Below are 19,780 nucleotides of genomic sequence, written 5' to 3'. Positions count from 1 at the left end.
GACCCAGCGCATGAACGGATGTGAGAACCCAATGCTCTGATGCCTCCCAGCACAGGGAATAACCCGCTCAGCCCATCACAGGGGTTGTGTTGCTGCCACGTGCAAAGAGCACACCTCTTCCTTAGGAAGCCTTTGCACAGATCCCTAGAGTTTGGGAGAGGGTTTGGGTATTCACAGAATCATAGAATCCTTTAAGGTTGGAAAAGACGGCTAAGATCATCCAGTCCAACCATCAGCCCATCACCACCATGCCTACTAAGCAAGGATGCCACTGAAAAGGAGCATGGTAGATAACCAGCTTAGTTTGTTACTGCTTGGTTAATTGCTGTCCACTCCACGCTGTTTCTTAGAGGATGCCAAAGATGATGTTTTTCACAGGGGCTGATGTTTGCTGAGTTCTTGCCTTCATCTCAGAGCATGAGGGTCTGTGCTACCCTCAGCCACTGGCTGTTTCAACGTCTGTTGGGAATATTTTGCTTCTGGGCTGCAACCATGTGGGATTTACCATTATATCTGTGTGCTCTGTCATGGCACAGACCCACCTCTTCTGGTGCAGGAAGACATTGTGGCAGTGGCGAGTGCTGTCTCACAGGATGAGAAGGAATGGTCTCAAGTTGCACCAGGGGAAGTTCAAGTTGGATATTAGGAAAAACTTCTTTTCCAAAAGAGCAGTGAGGCACTGGCACAGGCTGCCTAGGGAGGTGGTGGGGTCACCATCCCTAGAGGTGTTGAAGAACTGTGGGGATGTAGCACTGAGGGATGTGGTCAGTGGGCATTGTGGGGTGGGTTGGGGTGGGATTGGGTGATCTTAGTGGTTTTTTTCCAACTGTAATGATTCTGTGATTCTTTGATAGGGCTCCTGAAGCAGCCTTTGGCAACTATGGGAGTAGAATGGGCTTAAGGAGCTTGGTGGCTGAGTGAATACCCCACAGATGTGCATCCTCTCATACAATCCTCATCTCTGTGCAGGGAAATCTTATGCTTTCAAACTGTTTTTTCCCCTTCTTCCATTGTCTTCCTAGGCTACGCAGGAAACAGGAGCAAAGCTATTTCCTCGCTTCTTTTGTTCAGCCGATCCCATAGCTCTTCCTCCCCAGCACAGAACATCCTGCAGTGCAGACAGCCTGCATAAACCCAATACATCCCAGGGTTCACTGGCTCTGCATGCTTAACCTGTTGCACTTTTCGGTCAATCATTCTCCACTTCATGCCCCAGTGAAGGCACCTCTGCAGAGGTCAGCTTTGGGTTTATAAGCCAGATGCTGAGCCACTACAGTGGTGCTGGGAGGAGGAACTGATCTGGGGAGGCTGGGAAGCACTCCCACCCCTGTCTCGCTCCTCATTCTCAACCCACCCTCAGAGACCAGAGAGTCACACAAAGTGATGAGACAGCTCTTGCCAAAGACAGAGCTGGCTCCTGCTGCTGCCCTTGCCCTTCTCTGTGGTTCAGCAGCAGCTGTGGTGGTCTGGAAATGGCTGGGCAAAAGGCACATCCAGAAGAAGATGGAAGCAGCTCGGAGGACCCGGGATGAGGGTGTGAAGAAAATGGCAAAGGCTGTCCAACAGTTCAGGGAGCAGGTAACCCATCCTTGTGGGGAGCTGAGACCCAGTGGGGTGTCTGCTCTTGTTCTTCAGCTCCTCCTCCTAGCTCACCTCTCCATAGCTTTTATAACAAGGAGCCCAGGGGAGATGTGCTGGCAGCCTTCAGCAAGGGGAAAGGCTGCCCTGGGAGGAAGGGAGATCACTGCTCTTCTGAAGCTGAATGAGATGTAGTGGAAATCTACAGCCAGGGAGATGCGAATTACACTCAGAAGAGGTTTGGGACAAAGGTGACAAAGCCTTTGAAGATTTAGAGGATTTGGACCAATGAAGATCATTACCAATGAAGCTGATCATCACCTGGTCCAAATCCTCTAGATCTTTAGGGGTATGGAAATATCTCTTTCCTTTGTGGGTAGAAGCAAAAACTCTTCCTGAGTCTAAGGTAACACATCTGTCCACACCTCTATATGTTTGGCTGTAAAACCTGGGTTCTGAGTAGCTCTTGGAGAGTCTTCAGAAGAAATTTCACCAGTGTTGCAAGCAACTGAGGCCCCTCAGACTGCCCATTAGATTTGACCCAACTTACTCACCCAGAAGGTGACAAGTGTGTGAATGAGACTGGCACCCACCCACCCAGTGTGGATGTGGCCCTGAATTCTGCAGTACTCATTTCTAACCCCCTTTTGTCCCTGCCCTATTTACTTCTCCATATGTTCCGGTTCAATCAACTCAACATTTACAGCAGTAATATACCTGGAGATAAACCATACCAGCTACGAATATGTATTTTTAAAACTTTCTTCTTCATCTTTCTGTTGCAGGTTTCCAGTGACAAGACAGATGCCATCCTGTCCCTGCCCCTGCTGGAACTCGCTGCGAGGCTGCAGGAAGGGTCCCTGTCCCCCAGGACTGTCCTTTACACTTACATAGAGAAGGTGAGTGCATATTCGCAGCATGAAGGGCAAATTACTTATGCTCTTAACTACCACCTCTTCCTCCATCTGTCTGGCAAAGGCCCTGGAAGTGACCCAGCAGACAAACTGTGTGCAGTATTTCATCCCAGAGTGTGAAGAGCAGCTCCAGGAAATACAACAGCAGAGGGAGAAAGGGCTTCTCTACGGCATCCCTGTCAGCATCAAGGATCACATCGGCCACAAGGTGCTTCCCTTAGTGCCCATGAAGCATCCCATCGTGAGCTGGGCTGGGTGATGAAGTGGATGAACATGGGAACCTGGCTAGGTCTAAGGCTGTTGCCCCACATCTCATTGCATCTGCAACCCAGACAGTTAGGAGCTGCTTATGAGTCCTGATGATTTGTTAGGTGACCAGCTCCATGCTGATTTACCAACACAGTTAAGAGGACTCTGAGCCCAAAAGAAGACGCAAACACCAAGGATAACAGAAAAAGGACCATGCTGTGGTCGCCTAGGGCTTGTATTCACTCCCTGAACATTCAGTGGTGGCTTCACATGGACAGCAGGATGCTGGGTTTGATCCTGAGCAAGTGAGCAAAGAGTACCTGCAGTGTTGCATCTAGGTCAGGGGAGAGAAATAGCATGAAAAAGACCAAGGGTAGGTTCAGAAGAAGCCTTAACCCTGTGTTTGGCAGCCTTGTGCTTATGATAGAAGGAGAGGGAATCCTTGGCCCTTCGTGCAAGGGAGTGGATTAGTACACCCCAAAGGGGACACCAGATCTTACTTAGAGGGTGCTGAGGCCCTGGCACAGCTGCTCAAAGAAGATGTGGATGCTCCATCCCTGGAAATACGCAAGGCCAGGCTGGATGGGGCCCTGGGCATCCTGATCTGGTGGGGGCAACCAGCCCATGGCAGGGGGTGGGAACTGGATAGGCTTTAAGGTCCCTTCCAACCCAACCAGTCTATGGTTCTATGATTATGATCTTCCTTCCAAAGCAGCAGGGAAATTGTGCTGACACTGTCCACTGTCACCTCTCCCTTCTGCAGGGGCATCTATCAACCTGTGGGCTCGTGAAGTTCCTTGGCACTCCAGAGCAGGAGGACAGTGTCCTAGTCAAGGTCCTGAAGAGACAAGGGGCCATCCCATTCGCTAAGACCAATGTGCCACAATCCCTCTTCAAGTAACATACATCATTAGAAATCTCTCTTCTCCTGAACCTGAAGCCCAGGCTGTAGGACACTGTGGGGCACGGGTTTTAGGGACAAGCTTCTTCCTGTCTCCTGAGATGTTCCCCGACAAATCTGCCTTCCATTTGTTGCCAGCAATCTCAGTTCAACTGAAAATGGCTTTTCAGTAAGATTAAGGGGAAAAAAACCCACCATGACATAACAGAAATCAAGTGCACTTGTGCAGGGGAGGTGGCTTCTTGGGAACGAGCCATGTCTGAAGGGTTTATGGGGTGGAAGGGGGGGTTAGCTTTGCCATGTAAGCCTACTGCAAGGGACAGGCAACTAACTCAAGGGGCTTGGCTGCTCCTGACAGCCTACCTGCTGGTTTTCTCCCCAGCTATGACTGCAGCAATCTCATTTTTGGCCAGACAGTGAACCCCCTCAACCACCAGAAGACCCCCGGGGGCTCCTCAGGTGGAGAGGGAGCTCTGATTGCAGGGGGAGGCTCCCTCCTGGGCATCGGCTCGGATGTCGGTGGTAGCATCCGTCTTCCGTGCAGCTTCTGTGGGCTGTGTGGGCTCAAACCCACAGCCAAAAGGCTCAGGTAGGTGCTGCAGTCTGTCCTTCCCACTCTGCTAGGAGGTTCTTAGCTCACACTCACCTACTTGCCGTGTTCAGGGAGAGGTCAGCAAATGGATGGATCTGCTGCCTGGTCATGTAGGGTATCCTTGGTGAAGGAATGGGAATTCAGACCTGAGTTTCAGTCCTTAAATCTCTGAAAGCTCCAAAATTGAACAATTTTTGGTTAAACAAAGATTTGTTAGGGTTTAGGTTTTTTTATTATCATTTTGATCAAGGTTTTCTGTTTTACCCAGCTCAGATTTATTCTGTTTCAGGTCCTGAACTGAAGGCTCCAATGATCTATTCAGACATGTTGGGAGTATTTTGCTGTTACTGAAATAACAATAGACTTTTTTTCTTTTCCTGCAGTCTGTCTGGAATTAGTGGCCCAGTCGATGGGATTGTGTCGGGTATGTGAATTTCAGATTGTTTTTCTCTATGTGCTGTGAAGAGCAGGGAGAGTACAATGTGGTAGAGGCAGAGGTTTGCTTGTATCTGTCTGCTTTGTAGGACTCTGATCTGGGTTCAAGAAGCCCAGATGCAGATTGCCATTGCTCCCCGGGGTCACCTCAGTGAAGTTATGTCATCTCTAAGATTTTCTGTCATCCTCCAGCCCTGAGGAGGGCTGAGACAGCTAAGATTTGTGTGGGGGCCATCTAGAACATCCCACCTCGTTGCCCAGTGTTTCCTTGCATGATGGCGGACCAGTGCTTGGTACACCCCTTTGTTTACTATAGACATTTTCTCTCGTCCTGTGCCAGTTCCTTGTGTGCTGGGGCCGATGGCAAGGGATGTGGACAGCCTGGCCCTCTGCATGAAGGCACTGCTCTGCAAGGAGATGTTCCAGCTGGATCCCACCGTGCCCCCCATCCCCTTCAATGAGGAGGTGAGTCTGGTCCTCAAGGGTCCTGCATGCTTCAAGGGTCCAGTTATCTTGACAGTACTGGTTACCTGTAACTCGTAGGAATCTGGACAGGCTGGATCAATAGGCTGAGGCCTATGGGATGAAGTTCCATAAGTTCCACAAGACAAAGTGGCGGGTTCTGCACTTTGACAGTGGGACTGGATGATCTTAGAGATCTTTTACAATTTTAATGATTCTATTCTATCATCTCTATGAGAGCACAATTTATAATTATTAGGAAAAAAAAAAGTGGCTAACAAAGATAACTACTTATCATTTCTTCTCTTTCATTTGGAGCGTGGTTTATCAGACTGAGACACCCCAGCATAGAGCTGGGAGGAAGGCAGCACCAGACTGGTATCTCCTTTGCTCCAGGTGTATTCAAGCTCTGCTCCCCTGCGGATCGGATACTACGATACGGATGGTTACTTCCCATTGCCTCCTTGCATGCAGAGGGCAGTGCATGAAACCAGGGAGGCTCTTCAGGCAGCTGGGCACGAGGTGAGCACCACTAACCCACACTCTTCTCCTCACAGTGTCCCCAGCATTGCTCCTTGCTGCTGTAGTTTCTGAAGCCAGATTCCGGGGAGGAATAACTGCATGGGGAGGTGGCTGGGATGGCAAAGGGCTGCAGTGGGCTGCCCAGCAGTGTGAGGAGCCCAGGGAGGCTTCTACTCCAGAGGCCTCCAAGTATAGCCATAGTCAGGCCACGGAAATTATTCACATCCTCTGGCTGCCACATGATCTTATGTTTTGATGCAGCTGGTGCTCTTTTCTCCACTTCACATCCACCATGTCATGACTGAGCTGTTTTTGAAGACATTTTTTGCTGATGGAGGGCGTGCTTGGTTGGATGTGTTGTAAGTAGAAGCACTCCCCATGCCCATGAACACAGCTCACGGCAAAACTAGCTCTTCTCACACCCCAAACAGGAGATACTCAGCTTTCTGAGAAAGGGCCAACAGCTTCTCTGGCATGATCCCCTCTTCTTGTCATCTCTCAGTACAGGAAATATTGTAGATCCAAGCTTAAAACCCCAGGTGAATTTCTGCAGGATCCCAAGGCTGGGGAAGAAGCTGCTGGCTCTGATTCTTAAACCTCTGGTGAGTTCCTGGCTTCTTTCTCAAAGCAGAGTGGTGTCAGCAAGCCTTGAGATCCTTGACAGTGTGATGGTACAGGTATACACCTCCAGCTACAAACACTGGGAATTTAGGCCAAGGCACGTGCTGTGATTTGGGAAGGTCTTTTCTAAGATCCTGCTGGGGTTTATTCAGTGCAAAGAGAAATGAGAACAAGATCAGCCCACAGCTGTAAAAGAATAGTGCGGAGCCCACAGCAAGTGATTCTCCAAATGCCAGATCTTGTGGTGCCAGGTTTCCTACAGATTCGTGCATTGGGATACTGTGGCAGGGGGACTCATGTTTGAAGCTCTATCCCTAAGTTGGAAGCAATCCAAAACAAGAGCCATGTGGAGCATTTTATGAGCAGTGTCATTCATCCCCAGTGCAGCATCCTCAAGGGCTGAGGCAGGACAGCAGTGGACATTTGCTGGAAGGGCACGAGGTGCTGCACCCCACCTCACATCCCTAACAGCAACCCTTTGCCTTTCCAGTTTCCTCGCATGGCTGACTATCTGCATGCCTTGAGTGGCATGAGGTAAGACAGGAATGTCTATGGAAATGAACTTTACCTTCTCCTCTGTCCACAGCGCGGTGAAGGGCGCTGGGCTCAGGACAGGTTCTGACCCACGTTCAGCAGGAGCTGTCCTGTCCTGGACACTTCGGATTTCAGGAGCTTGTTTCCCCACTCCTCTAGTGTTACACTGCCCCTAGTGTTACAACAAAAGGATTAGGTGACTCGGGTAGGGTCACTAGAGAAATCTTCCATCACTTCCAAACATTTGTTGTTTAACTGCATGGCCAAATGCCAAAGGAAACTTTGGAGAAATTAGGCAAGATACATTACTTCAAGTAATTGCTAAAAATCACCGAGGTTTATCAACCTGGAGAATTACTTAAGCAGTTTCCCTTTCCTCACCAAAATGCTTTAAAATAGCTTTAAAATGTTGCTGTGATTTCCACTCGCAGGTCAGTGAAGGAGATGTGGGATCATCAGCATCAAATAGAGGTACGTTTTGAGGATTTTTCTCTTCAGCATCATGCTATGAATTGAGGCTTAAGGGCAAATTCCAGGATTGTGGGGATGCCAGTATTTAAGACAGTGGGGTGCTGGGAAGAAGACAGAAAGAAAGGCACAAAAGAGAGCTGAGAATGGCATAGCTGGGATTTTTGGGTCAACCCAGTCAGGACTTCACTGGCCACACAGTGGTCAATGCCCAAATGCCAATGCTCAGTTGTCCCAGTGCAGTAGGGCCAGCTAAGGAGCGACCTCTCCAATTCCTGTCCATACTTTGGCCACGTGCTGTGGAGGCAGATGCTTACGCACTGGATTTTAGTGTGGGTCTCCCTTTGGAGATATCAGCACTAAGAAACTGCAAGAGCTGGTTCCATGGGGCGGGACTTTAGGACTGGGTCAGTAGTGATCTCTATCTGCCATGGTAGCACTGTGACTCTGCAAGGGTTCCTCCACCATGCATACCCCAAAGAAACTAAAATGTTCCAGGCACGTCTCCCCTTTCCTCCCACAGGTGTACCGCTCTGAGTTCATCGCCCAATGGAGGGAACTCCAGCTGGATGTCATGCTGTGCCCTGTGCTGGGGCCTGCCTTCACCACGGGGTTCCCTGGGAAACTCCTCTGTAAGTGAGCCTTGGCCTTCCCAGGAGGGGAGAGGCCCGGTCTTGTAACAGGACTGGGACTCATGGATGACCAGCCCTGTGCAATCCCATCTCCAAGAAGCAGCTGCTTCTCAAGGCCTTCAAAGAACACGGATATAATTGAAGGAACCTGAGGCTGTGGCCACGTGTGTAGTCTGTTTTGCTTCTCTCAGCTGCCATCTCCTCCACGATGCTGTACAACGTCCTCAACTTCCCCGCCGGGGTCGTACCTGTCAGCGTGGTGACGGAGGCTGATGAGGAAGAGCTGAAGCTTTACCAAGGATGCTGCGACGACCACTGGGACCGGACACTGAAGCAGGTATGTGACACAGGAAGCGGTGGATGTTCAGAGTGACGGTGTCGCTGAAATCAGCAGCTCCTAAACGTCCCCTCACTGCCTGTGTTCCCATTGCAGGCCGTGGCAGGCGCCGTGGGGCTGCCCGTGGCCGTGCAGTGTGTGGCTTTGCCGTGGCAGGAGGAGCTGTGCCTCCGGTTCATGAAGGAGGTGGAGACCCTCAGCCGAGCGAAGAGAGCAGCATAGCCCCTCCAGTCCCACCTCAGTAGGGCGGGAAGGGGACAGCTCTGCGTCACTTCTCCCTTTTGCAGTCTGAAGGGTACAGATTACAGCAAGGAGGGAAGGAAGAAGGAAAAGCTGTTTCCTGCCCCTCTTCTTGCTGACAAGCACAGATCCTGTAAAGGACACAGCCATTTCCTCAGTAGCCATTGCAAGGGCTGTAAGTCTGCCTTCCAATCCACTGTCTTGGCTGAGATGCTGCTGGACTCACTTTTAAATAGCCCAGCAGCTGAGACAGAGATAATAACAACAGCATAAACCTGCAGCACTTCATCATACAGACTTCACAGCACCAAACTCCTCTGTTAAAAGGAATCTATCTTGCCTGCATCAGTCTTCCTTTGAAGAAAAATGATAATACCTGAAGACTCCACCTGGACACTGCAGCTTCACAGCTCACCTGTCACCTGTCCCCCACTCCTCTGCTTCTCATTCCCCTTTTCCTCCCTCCTTGCACCAGTACACTGACATGGCTGAAAACAACCAGTCGCTTTTGCTGCATTAACAACTATGCAGTATTCCCTACAAGCACGCTGCACAGCCACACCAACACTCATCATGTCAGAGACGTGATGCAGAGGGCAGGGACTGGCTTATGCTGAGCTCAAATGATCAGCAATCCATGAACTGCACCCTCCTGAAAGGATGGGTATGGATGGGCAGTCACTTCCATTTCCATCTACGCAGCCTTTTGCAAGAAGCAGGGCAATGCTGAGGAAGAAGGATTCCAAAACTCAGTGTTTTCTTGCTGGCAGAGGATGCAACTATGGGGCTAACAGCCCTGCATGGAATACATCTGTCTATCTACTACTCCACCACTACTTTACCCACAAAAATAAAAATGTTATTACAAACTCAAGTAACCCTCCACTGATGGATACAATCATATGAGTGCAGCTATTACTCAAAATCATACATTTTCCCACTGGTCATTACACAGCACCTAGCATGCATGGCAGCGCTCACACCCCTCAGCCTCTCTGCCTGTCTGTGGGAGATGGCAACACTTGCCTCCTTACTGCACTGAGCTCTTTCCACCAGCAGATCTCAAGCATCACAAGTGTATTTCCAACCCCAGCAGAGGAACATTCTTCAGAACCTCTTCTTTCAGGATCTTAAGTTGCTTTTTCTAAAAGCACATGGTAGAGCAGAGACAGACAATGCAGACCTGGAGAAAGCCTGAGATCCATCCCTAGCTGGTATTTATTATCCTGAACCTGTTCACATAGGATGAAAACAATTTAGCCTGAGACATTTTAAAAAGAAAAATAAATATCCTTTAAATATGCTTTCCCTGGACATTCAGGGTATTTCATGATAGCCAGCAATGGGGAAACAACGTCAGTTCCAAACGTGATGGCCCAGAGATGTACAGTAAGGAAAGCTGAACTGCCCCAAGCCCAGATCTGCCATCCCTTACACTCGGCGTAACTTGCAGAAATACATAGGCCCAAAATTGGCTGTGAGGTGAGGAAGAACGAGCTCCCCCAGCCGGCAGTCTGAGAAGAAACAAAACGTATCCTTGAAGAGCGTCCGGAAGTGGCTCAGGTCCTCAACGTGGACAGTGATGTTGAACTGGGTTTCTGCGATGTCTATCACTCTCTCGACCACGTGTTCATTCTGCAGCTGAGAGAGGGAGCACGTGGAGTACACCACCTCTCCTTCTGGCTTGGCAGCAAGGATCCCAGCCCTACAGGCAAGATGGAACAAACATACCACCAGAGGAGGAAGAGGACAGCGTGGGACAACAGCACTGTAATAAGGAAGCCAGCACATAACCCATATGGGGTGGGGAGAGCTCTTGACCAGGCATGTGTAAAGTAAGAGGTTTCAGTACTAATACATACAGCAATGAAACAGCTTCAAGCTCACTCACATCAGCAGCTGCAGCTGCAGCATTGGCAACATCTGACGTTCCTTGGTTCTTATTTTGTGGAAGATGTTGTTCTCCTCCTCCATGACAGAGTGCCTGTCTGTTGTGCAAGGCACATCCACGAGGACCTGCGGCAGCAGAGATCTCACATCAGCTCTGGGCTCCGGTCTGTCCCAGAAATCCCCCAGCACCACCTCACACAGTACTTCCATCACACCACACAGATAAACACAGCTCTCTGTACCTTGCCTAGCTTATGCCACCAGATTAAAGTATGACTCGGGATACCCATACTCACCAGATCCTGGATGAAGCATACAGACAGAGGAAATATTACTCTATACCTGGCTTAGTCTTATCTCTTCCTCAGCATATCAGGCTATGCAAAACTATACAATCACACTGCTAGGTAAGCTGCTGTCTTCCACTGAAACAGGAAGAAACTAAACTAGACATGAGGTGCTGGCACAGCTGCCCAGAGAGCACCACCTCCCATTCCTGGAGGTGCCTAGGGCCAGGTTGGATGGGACCCAGGCAGCCTGAGCTGGTGGGGGGACCCAGCCCACAGCAGGGAGTGGGGATGGATGGGCTTTAAGGTCCCTTCTAACCCAACCACTCTATGATTCTATGATTACCTTCATTGCTTTCCAGTTGCTCACCTTATGAAAAGTTCCACCTTCCAGCTCCCCCCAGTCCCTTCCATCGTGTGATGTGATGCTCACAGACTCCCTGATTTCCTTAGGAATGTAGCTATTGAGAATGTGGTACAACCTCTTTGTTCGGGAAACGGAAACATCATTGGCTGCCAGATGCCCTGAGGTGAGAGATGGGAAACAGCATGCTGAGAAATTCACTCTGGAAAAAAAACCACACCAATTCCTATAAGAAGAAAAGATGAACAAACAGGCATCGCCATGTGCCATGCACTCTCTCCCATCCCAGCTTTACTAACAGAATGGGGCTGAGGAACAACCCCTTCGCTTACCACAAGCCCCAGTCTGCAGCAGAGCCAGCGTCTTGCCACCCGGAGCTGCACAGAGGTCCAGGACGAGGTCATTCGGCTGCACATTGAGGGCCAAAACAGGCAGGAGGGATGCTGCATCCATGAGGTAGTAGCTGAGGATCCCAAGAGAGTTTGGCCTGGAAACCACCATTGCATATAGAAAGCAAGGAAAAAAATACAATTGGAGGCTAAAATGGGCATGGCCAAAAGGAGCTGGTGCTGACAGCCTGACACTGGTGTAGCAGAAATGCTAAGTCACGGCCTGAAACAGAGACTGAGCACCTGGAAGGAAGGCAGGGCCAACCCAGGGGAGCTCAGATGCATGCAATGCATCTGAGTGATTGGGAGGGGTGGAGCCAGGATCCAGCTCTTCCCAGACCTCATTAAAGGTTGGCACTGGGGGTGACGGTGTCTCTCTGAAGGTCTCTGCCTACCTGAGGCCTTCCAAAAGTAAGTAGTTTTTCTTCCTTTGTTTCTGTATCCATGATTGTTGTATTTGGGCTTGTTCTCATTTTCTGTAGGCTAGGATTGTGCTACCCTGCTACTATGGCTGTACTTTCCATCGCATTACAACTGGCAATGTTGGTTTGTAGCCGGAACAGTCACAGAGTCATAGAAACATAGACTCATGGAATCATAGCATGGCTGCATTGGAAGGGACCTTACAGATGGACCATCCAGCTCCACCAGCTCTGATGGCCAAGAGCCCCATCCAATCCAGCCTTGAGCACTTCCAGGCATGGGGCGGTCAATAAATCATTACTAGAAACTTGGCTGGGTATAGGCTGGCACCATTCAATGTCAGCTAAAATGTTTTGTTTTTTACAAACAGAACCTCTTTTGCCAAGTGTGCCTGCACTCTGGTTAGCACCGGGGTGAAGGAAGCAGGAGAACCATCTCACCACGCAGGACGGAAGCGCGAGATGTTGCCTCTGGGGAAGGTGTAGCACTTGATGTTGGTGCTGACGGGGGCACGAAGCAGCGGTGACGTCTCCATTGGTACCATCGTCCCATCTCCACCAGACCCCTCCAGGGAAGTTTTCCTCCTCTCCACTTCTACAGCTTCCTGACAACACTGTGCCCTTCTGGAGGCTTCAGAAATGAAATCGGTGGCGCTGAGCAGCTCCAGCTGCTGGGCAATGAGGTCGGCAGAAGCGAAGTTGTTGAGCAGGGCGCCGTACTTCTGCTCGCACAGCATCGCGGCGCGCACGGCCGGCCAGCGCTCCTGCAGCTGCAGGCTGTACGTGGTGTCGAAGTGGTGCAGCGCCAGGCGTGTGGCTGGGATGCGCGGGGCGGTGGTGGCCTTTGGAGAGAGACAACCAAGGGGTGAAGGGGTTGTGACCCCAAAACCCAGAGCTGCTGGGGGCTGGCATGCAGGAGGGAAAAGGCAGGAGGGCACAGGGAGAGGTGTATGGGGTGTAACCTGGGACAAAGGGGTGAGGGGTGCAGGAGGGTGCAATGAGAACCGCGACGGCCGTTCTGGGGAGGGGAAGAAGGGTGCAGAAGTAATAGAGCTGGGGGGGGGGGAGGGAGAGGATGAAATGCGGACAGAAAAAGGAGGTGCGATGGGAGACAGGAGCAGCGAGGAGAATGACGGAGCGGAGGGGAAAAAAACAAGCGCGGAGCTCCCCCCGTTCTCACCCACTTCTTCTTGTAGTGGTACCGCCGGGGCACCGGGCCCAGCCCCGGCACATGACCTCTCCGCAGCAGCACCGCCGCCCGCCCGCTCGGAGCCGCCATGGCCGCGCTCAGCTGCTCCTTCCGGGGCGGGACCGGAGCTCCCAGCCGGGTCCGCGGCTGCCAGGGGAACGTGGTAACGAGAGCCGGCCTATCATTGGCCTTACAGTTGCACGAATAGAGCTCCATTTCGAGCCGTTAGGGATTGCGCTTGAGAACCGCCAGCAAAAGCATTGCATTGCTGCTACTGCTGCTTTAACAATAGTCACATCTATAAGGTGCCACTTTGCTCGGCGAAAGAGCTGAGAAAGTATTTGCTGCCCAAGGAAATAACTCTGTAGTATTCCTGCTACTAAACCTCCTGCCCTGAAGCAAAAGAGCAGTGCCTGAACTGATGGGTTGCGCTTTATGACCCCTGAGGGTCCTTTCTGTCTCTGGATGTTCTACGATTTACAAACTCAGCCTCACAGCACCACAGCCCCAGGGTGCAGAAGGGGCTGGTGCTCAGGCACCGCTCAGACTCAGATGGCACAACCACCATGCCCACCTGCAACCCCATGGACAGCTGCTCTGGGCCACAATGCAGAGGTGGCAACAGAGGCTCCTCCAACCTCCACTAACAATAAGGGCAGCTGATGGCTTTCCCCCAAAGGCACATTAAACAGAAATGACTTCATTTCATAGCTCACAAGGGTGAAGTGTGTTATAGAAACCATACCGCCTCCTAGAAAAGGGTCATCTGCTCACTCCCTCTGGGGGGCAGCGTCTTTGGAAGGAGTGATTTAGTCACAACTGAGCGAGCAACATCAGTTATATGGAGTTCAGCAGTGTCTCTGATGCTCTAACAGACAAGTTCTTAACAGTGTGATGGCACCAGGCACTGCTCATCAAGGGTGCACAGCAAGGACATTCCTACAAGAGAGGAAAAGTCTCTCCCATATACAAATGGATGAGGTGGGCTCTGATCCTCACTACTTTCATCATAACCCCATACCAGTACAGATGAGCACCACAAGGACAAGGAAACAAACTGAGGGCATTTCCACAGGAACCTTGAATGTTTAATATGGAAAATTACAGAACATCAATGTGGTTTTTGTGTAGCTGCACATCTTCAATGAGAACAGACACAGTGACATTCTGGTGCTCAGCCACTGCCACGAAGCCACTTCATTTGCACTTCACATTGGCAATAAACAGGCAGAAGCAGTTCTGCGAACCCAGGAACCAACGAGGCTCTTCTGATGGACTATGGAAGCAGATGGACAATCACTCCTGCATTCACTTCAGCTTATTGAAGAGTTTGTGGGCAACCTAAAAGAGGAGACAAAGTGCTTAGTGACTGACAGTTCTCCCAGTACAAAAGGGCTGGAAACCATCATGGCTTTACCATCAGCCTGTTGGCTCTCTGGGCCACCAATGCATATGGCCCTACAACCCTCTGCTCTCCTCATTTTTTTTGCAACAAGTTAATTGAAACAAACTAACTAGATTTCTTACAAAGCTTTCAACTTTGAAAAAGGCAAACCATAGAATCATTAAGGTTGGAAAAGACCTCTAAGATCATCAGTCCAGCCCCAACACATTCCCACCATGCCACTGACCACGCCCCTCAGTGCCACATCCCTACAGTTCTGGAACACCTCCAGGGACGGTGAGCCCTCCACCTCCCTGTGCAGCCTGTGCCAGCGCATCACCAGCACTCTTTCTGTAAAGAATTTTTTCCTAGTACCCAACCTGCACCTCCCCTGGAACAATTTAAGGCCATTATCTCTCATCCTATTGCAGCTATCTGGGAGAAGATGCTGACCCCCACCTCGCTACAACCTCCTTTCAGGGCACTGTAGAAAAGCATTAAGCTCAGGGTTCTTAAGAGCATCTTCTGCCATGACTTGGCAACAGTCTCACACTCGGACTGCCTTCATGCTCAGGAATGCAGCCGAAGGCCTCCCAGTTCCCAGCACTGTTGAGATGTGACACACAGCAGCGCTACACTTACGCAGTGGTCCCGAGCATGAAGAAAGTCGAAGAGCTCCTCTGTGCACTGCTCCTCCGTGTGGGAGCGAGAAGACACCCGCGCATCGCACAGCTCCAGGCGCTCCCGGGCCTTCACGCACTTCTCCGTCTGCTCACAGTGCTCCCTGACCGTGGTGAGGGGGTCCTGCGGGCGCGGCACAAGCACAGAGACCCCGAGGGGCGGCGGTTTACCCCATATTTCTTCGTTTTAAAGGCCCGGATGGTAGCCAGGGCCCGCAGCCCGAGCTCACCGCGTGTCCCCAGGCCCTCGCACCCCGCTCCCCGACTCACCACCAGCTCCTCCTCCTCTTCCTCCTGCGGACAAAGCAAAGCACAGCCGTTACCGGCCGCCCTGATACCAGGCCTCGTCCCAGCCCACAGTGCGCTCGCCTCGCCCGGCCCCGCTTACCTCGGGCTCCCCGGCATGAACGACGCTGTCGCGCAGCCCCATGGCGGTGCGAGAGGACTCACAAGGGTCACCCACCGGAAGTGCCACTCTTAGCTACGGAAGCGGAAGTGTGCTAACGGCGCTCCCTGACCTCTTCCGGCCCTTAGCACTTCCCCTCCCAACATGGCCGCGCCCCTGACCTCCTCAGTATGACTGCCGGCTTTCTGTTCGCCCTTATCTCAGGAAATCATAACGCTGTAGCCGGGCGTTTTTCGCCCGCACTGCAGAATTTCTCTCTGCTGGCCCACCCTCGCTATGCTGGCTTGCCTGGCCCTAACGTGAGAAAGCGGAATCCCTGATTCTACCTTCCTAAGATGGCCGCCAGCTCTCCCCCCCCACTCCCGCAATGGCGGTGGAAGTAGGGAGGCGCGGCTCGCCCCTCCCAAGATGGCGGCGCCGAGCGGGGCGATGTCGGCGGAGGGGCCGCGCAGCCTGCAGGCGCTGAGCGCGGCGGCCGTGAGCCGCAGCATGGCGGCCCTGGAGCCCGACGTCTGGGGTAAGGCGCGGGGCGACGGCGGCGCGGGGTGGCGGGAGCGGGACCTGCCCGCACGCTGCCGCCGTCTCCCTCTCGCTCTTCGCAGCGCTGCCCGGGCACCTCCTGCGGGGGCTCCTGCCGCTGCTCTCCGTGTTCCGTCTGGAGCGAGCCGAGCCCGCCGCGCGGAGAGCAGGTGCGGAGGGTGGAGGACGGGGGTCAGGCCTGGGGGGTTCTCTTAACCCCGGAGGGATGGAACCCCGATCAGTGAGGGATGCACCCCCAAATTTGGGGGGGTACACCTCCTAACCCAGAGGGATGGAACCCCAAACTTGGAGGTATGTAACCCCAAACCTAGAAGGGTCACACCCCCCAACCCCGGAGGGGAGGGATGCACCCCAAACTGAAGGGACGCCAACTCAATTGGAGAGAGAAGCCCACCTTGGAGGGACACTCCAGTCGGGAGCACTCGGTATTAATTTTATTCACCTTAAGCCTTTACCTCATTGCACTCTGAATAATGAATTTAGAACACATTCCTTGTCCCAATCTGACCCCACATCCCCCCTCCTTCCGTCGCCTGCCCACATCAGTGGGAGCACTGGGCAGGACTTCCAGCTGGGGAAGAAGGGCTGAGAGCACCTGGTTTCTTTTTTCAGGGCTGTCCACGCAGCCCATCTGGCGCAAGCTGTGGGATGACGTGATGAAAACCAGGCCCCCCAACTCAGAGGTGAGGAAACTGCGTTGACGCCCAGGTTCTGGTTTTACTCAAGCGTGCCACTGCTGCTGGGCGCTGCTGACACTTACTTATAAGTGTCTGTAAAGTCTGGGACCAAGGCACAGCCCTGGTCCTAAGAATAATTTTAGGAAATAAGAGTTCATCGTGGGAAACACACTGTACACAGCCTTGAGATCACAACAGTAAGTGTGCTGAAAGAATAGACTATGTCTTTACAGGTGCAGTTTTTAGGGGAGCAGAAGGTAAAAACAGTATCTTGTACTGTGGTTAAACCTACGTGTGCAGAAACTGTGCTGATGTGTTAGGAAACACAGAAGAGAGGGAATTTGAAAGAATTGTTTTACATATGAAAACTGCAGAAGCTCCATCAATTCCGTATCACAAAAGAATGGTCCCCAGCTTACCTGTGGAAGAAAATTCCTGATGGTGTGTTCTTTAGTTGGCAGAAACATGATTTAGCTTTGGTTTCAAACTACTGAATATGTATAAATTAGGCCAGAAGCAGGATGAAAAGATAACAATGGGAGCAACACTGTTTTTTGAACAAATATGCAGAGGAAGGATGTTGAGAATTAGGAAGGTAGTCTTTGCTGTGCTAGCTGTAGCTTTGTTGGACACTGCATTTACCTGTGTCATAATTTGACTCGAAGAGAATGAGAAAGATGGTGGCTGACTTTTCATTATCCTGTTAAGTAGTTTTTATCCTGGTTGACTCTGAGGTGATTTAATTGCAGAATATAACCTGCTGGAGGAAGAAGTTCTTTGAAACATTCTTCTCAAATGTTCTTCACGGTGTCTTGGATGTTTCCTCTGACTGGCGTCTCAATGACCATCATTTTTCACCGCTGCTCCACAGCTCACCGCATGTTACCCAGCTTACTCTGTGCAACATGCTGCAGGGCGCGGTAGAGCTCGCTGCAGAGCACAACCAAAAAGTGCTTGAGAACCTGGCCGGCTCACTGCGGATCCTGAAGTTCCAGCACCTCCTCTCCTCTGACCAGTCCATCAGGCGTTCACTGGTTTTACTCCTTCACCGGCTGATTCACCATGGCTCTGTTAGCCAGGTGTCCATGTGTGCCTGGCCTGTACCTGACACAGTTCTTCTTGTTCTCATTTTGAGCATGAGTGCCGGGTTTTGGCGGTCAGGAAATGCTCTTACGTATCATAGCAGCCCGTGTGGCCTTTGCAGAGAGGAGGGCAATACCCAAAGCCAGAAGTCAACACAAGAGCAACCTGAGAGGGGCTGCTGCAGTGAGAGGGAGTGGAGCGATGGTGAGCACCAGAAGGAATCCCCCAGAGCTCTGGAGAAGGCTGATGTGCAAGCAGAGGTGAGTGGATGGGTGGCTGGCACCGGCCAGAACACTGCCCTCTCTGGACTGAATTGTTGTCCTTTGGAGAGCCAAGCATGCGAGGAGGCAAGCATCAAGGTGTCCTGTGACCACACAAGCAGACAAGGAGGGTCTTCTTCTTGCTTCTCAGAACAGCTGTCCTGCCGCTCCGCTCTTCGGAAGTCACGTAGACGGATGAAATCTACGGTAGGGAAGAAACGCCGCTGCCTCAGACGAAGCAGGGGACTTTGCGCTGACCTGGATGACCTGTATGATTTTGTTTTTACTGTTGCTAGAGAGGACAGCTCAGTGTCAGTTGACCAAAACACAATAACAGAGGGAGAAAACCCTGATAACTGGACTAGTTCATCCACGGGATCTCCATGCTGTGGCCATGCTGGCTGTAAAAGAAGAGGAGGACCTACTGGGATTTTTTCTCTAAAAGCTGCTCACCGCTTCCGAAGTGTGTCCACGCTAGAACTGTTCTCCATTCCTTTGACCGGTGACACGTGTCGGACTCTGAGTAACCTGCTTAGTTCCTGGGTGTCTTTAGAAAACCTGGTTCTGTCTTACAACGGTTAGTGGTATGAGCAGGATGTTTCCTTTCAGCTGTGATTTGATCTGACTTACTGATTAACTTTTTTTTTTTTTTTTTAACTGGAATGAGTGTTTTAAGAGTATTGGTTCCTGATCTTGACAATGGCATTAGTAGAGATGTTTAATGAGAGTGAGGACTTGCTTGAGAGCTAGAAGACGGTCAGGAATATGAGAGGAATCTTTATGTGAGAAGTGGTGCTGAGATGAAAACATGCAGCTGCAAAAACATAGCACATCAGAGGTAGAGAAAGGAGATGTGATGGAAGCCCAGCAGGATCACAAGGACAGATGGGGTAGCCCAGAGACAAAACGTGTGACAAGCCAAACTCTGGTCAGATACTGGCACCTCCTTCTTTGTGGGGAGCTGTGTCAGGGCCTGAGCCTGCAGGTCTTTACAGGAATGTTCAAAGGAATCTGCTGAGCATTTTTTCATGTGGATGCACAAACCCATTTGGGTGAGTGACAGGATGAATGACTGATAATGGACAGTGGTAATATGCAGAGAATGAAGCATAGGAAGCTCTGAAGGTACTGAACTGGGGAAAATAGACCTGTGATAATTTTGTATGTCTGTTGGTCTGGATACGAATCTGTGGCTTACTGGTTTTGTATCTCAAAGTGTTGATCTTTGTGAAAGAGCAAAGCAAAACACTTTAAAGTCAAACGCTAACTGCATAATTCTATATCCTTGAAGATATGGTCCATTCTTGCAAGAATGGATTTCTCACTTTATTCATGACATAGTGAAAGGCTCCTGGATTAATTTTTACTAGCAGGAGGAAATAACTCAGTTTTGGTCTTGCATCCTTTCTGCCTAGGAGAGACGATACAGTTAGAAACACAGATGTACCGTAGCCACGTGGGACATACAGTGACAAAGTCCAGGCAAAACATAACTCTTTTTACTCTGACCAGTCTGATTTCTGAGTAACGCCAGACTAGGGCATTATACAGTTGTGAAGAATTTCTTTGGTAGTGCCAGGTCCCTGGACAACTGGACCTTTGCATGCTGTTCTGCGTTTCAGCAAATATTTCTACAAAGACAAATGCTAGCAAGAGAGAATTGGCCTTGTCTGTCCTACAACAGCCCACGGCCTTGTGCTGAAAGACTGTCCAGAGAGGGAGAA

General features: G+C 51.0%; 4 protein-coding genes across 6 annotated transcripts in view; 2 read left to right on the top strand and 2 right to left on the bottom strand.

The window, feature by feature from the left end:
- On the top strand, window positions 837–9,528 carry LOC110402481 (vitamin D3 hydroxylase-associated protein-like). The gene is made up of 15 exons (XM_021404600.1): window positions 837–1,578; window positions 2,364–2,477; window positions 2,557–2,700; window positions 3,505–3,638; window positions 4,025–4,231; window positions 4,618–4,658; window positions 5,010–5,134; window positions 5,528–5,653; window positions 5,915–6,012; window positions 6,156–6,255; window positions 6,765–6,808; window positions 7,240–7,279; window positions 7,800–7,908; window positions 8,100–8,245; window positions 8,342–9,528. The coding sequence occupies exons 1-15, from the start codon at window positions 1,384–1,386 to the stop codon at window positions 8,465–8,467; spliced, it is 1,749 nt and encodes a 582-aa protein (XP_021260275.1). The 5' UTR covers window positions 837–1,383; the 3' UTR covers window positions 8,468–9,528.
- NSUN4 (NOP2/Sun RNA methyltransferase family member 4) lies at window positions 9,681–13,177 on the bottom strand. Its single transcript, XM_021404597.1, has 6 exons — window positions 13,018–13,177; window positions 12,279–12,679; window positions 11,359–11,513; window positions 11,033–11,187; window positions 10,377–10,501; window positions 9,681–10,190 (listed from the first exon to the last, which is right to left on the bottom strand). The coding sequence occupies exons 1-6, from the start codon at window positions 13,114–13,116 to the stop codon at window positions 9,917–9,919; spliced, it is 1,209 nt and encodes a 402-aa protein (XP_021260272.1). The 5' UTR covers window positions 13,117–13,177; the 3' UTR covers window positions 9,681–9,916.
- LOC110402480 (cytochrome b-c1 complex subunit 6, mitochondrial) lies at window positions 14,089–15,615 on the bottom strand. Its single transcript, XM_021404599.1, has 4 exons — window positions 15,479–15,615; window positions 15,361–15,384; window positions 15,053–15,214; window positions 14,089–14,367 (listed from the first exon to the last, which is right to left on the bottom strand). Exons 1-4 carry the CDS (start codon window positions 15,518–15,520, stop codon window positions 14,335–14,337), a joined length of 261 nt encoding a protein of 86 aa, XP_021260274.1. The 5' UTR covers window positions 15,521–15,615; the 3' UTR covers window positions 14,089–14,334.
- The window catches only part of LRRC41 (leucine rich repeat containing 41), a 9,298-nt gene continuing 5,148 nt past the window's right edge, over window positions 15,631–19,780 (top strand). Inside the window, exons 1-4 of one of the 3 annotated variants that reach the window (XM_021404594.1) lie at window positions 15,631–16,013; window positions 16,099–16,185; window positions 16,649–16,719; window positions 17,463–18,633. In XM_021404594.1, coding sequence (XP_021260269.1) covers window positions 15,905–16,013; window positions 16,099–16,185; window positions 16,649–16,719; window positions 17,463–18,633 — 1,438 coding nt within the window. In that variant the 5' untranslated portion in view covers window positions 15,631–15,904. Of the gene's footprint in view, window positions 16,014–16,098; window positions 16,462–16,648; window positions 16,720–17,462; window positions 18,634–19,780 lie in introns of all 3 variants that reach the window. The other 2 variants (XM_021404596.1, XM_021404595.1) reach the window with 2 other exon arrangements.

The sequence above is a fragment of the Numida meleagris genome, chromosome 7 (genome assembly GCF_002078875.1).
Source record: "Numida meleagris isolate 19003 breed g44 Domestic line chromosome 7, NumMel1.0, whole genome shotgun sequence".
Classification (NCBI taxonomy): Eukaryota; Metazoa; Chordata; class Aves; order Galliformes; family Numididae; genus Numida; species Numida meleagris.
The sequence above is the reverse complement of the archived record's forward strand: the minus strand, read 5'-3'. Positions and strand labels throughout refer to the sequence as shown.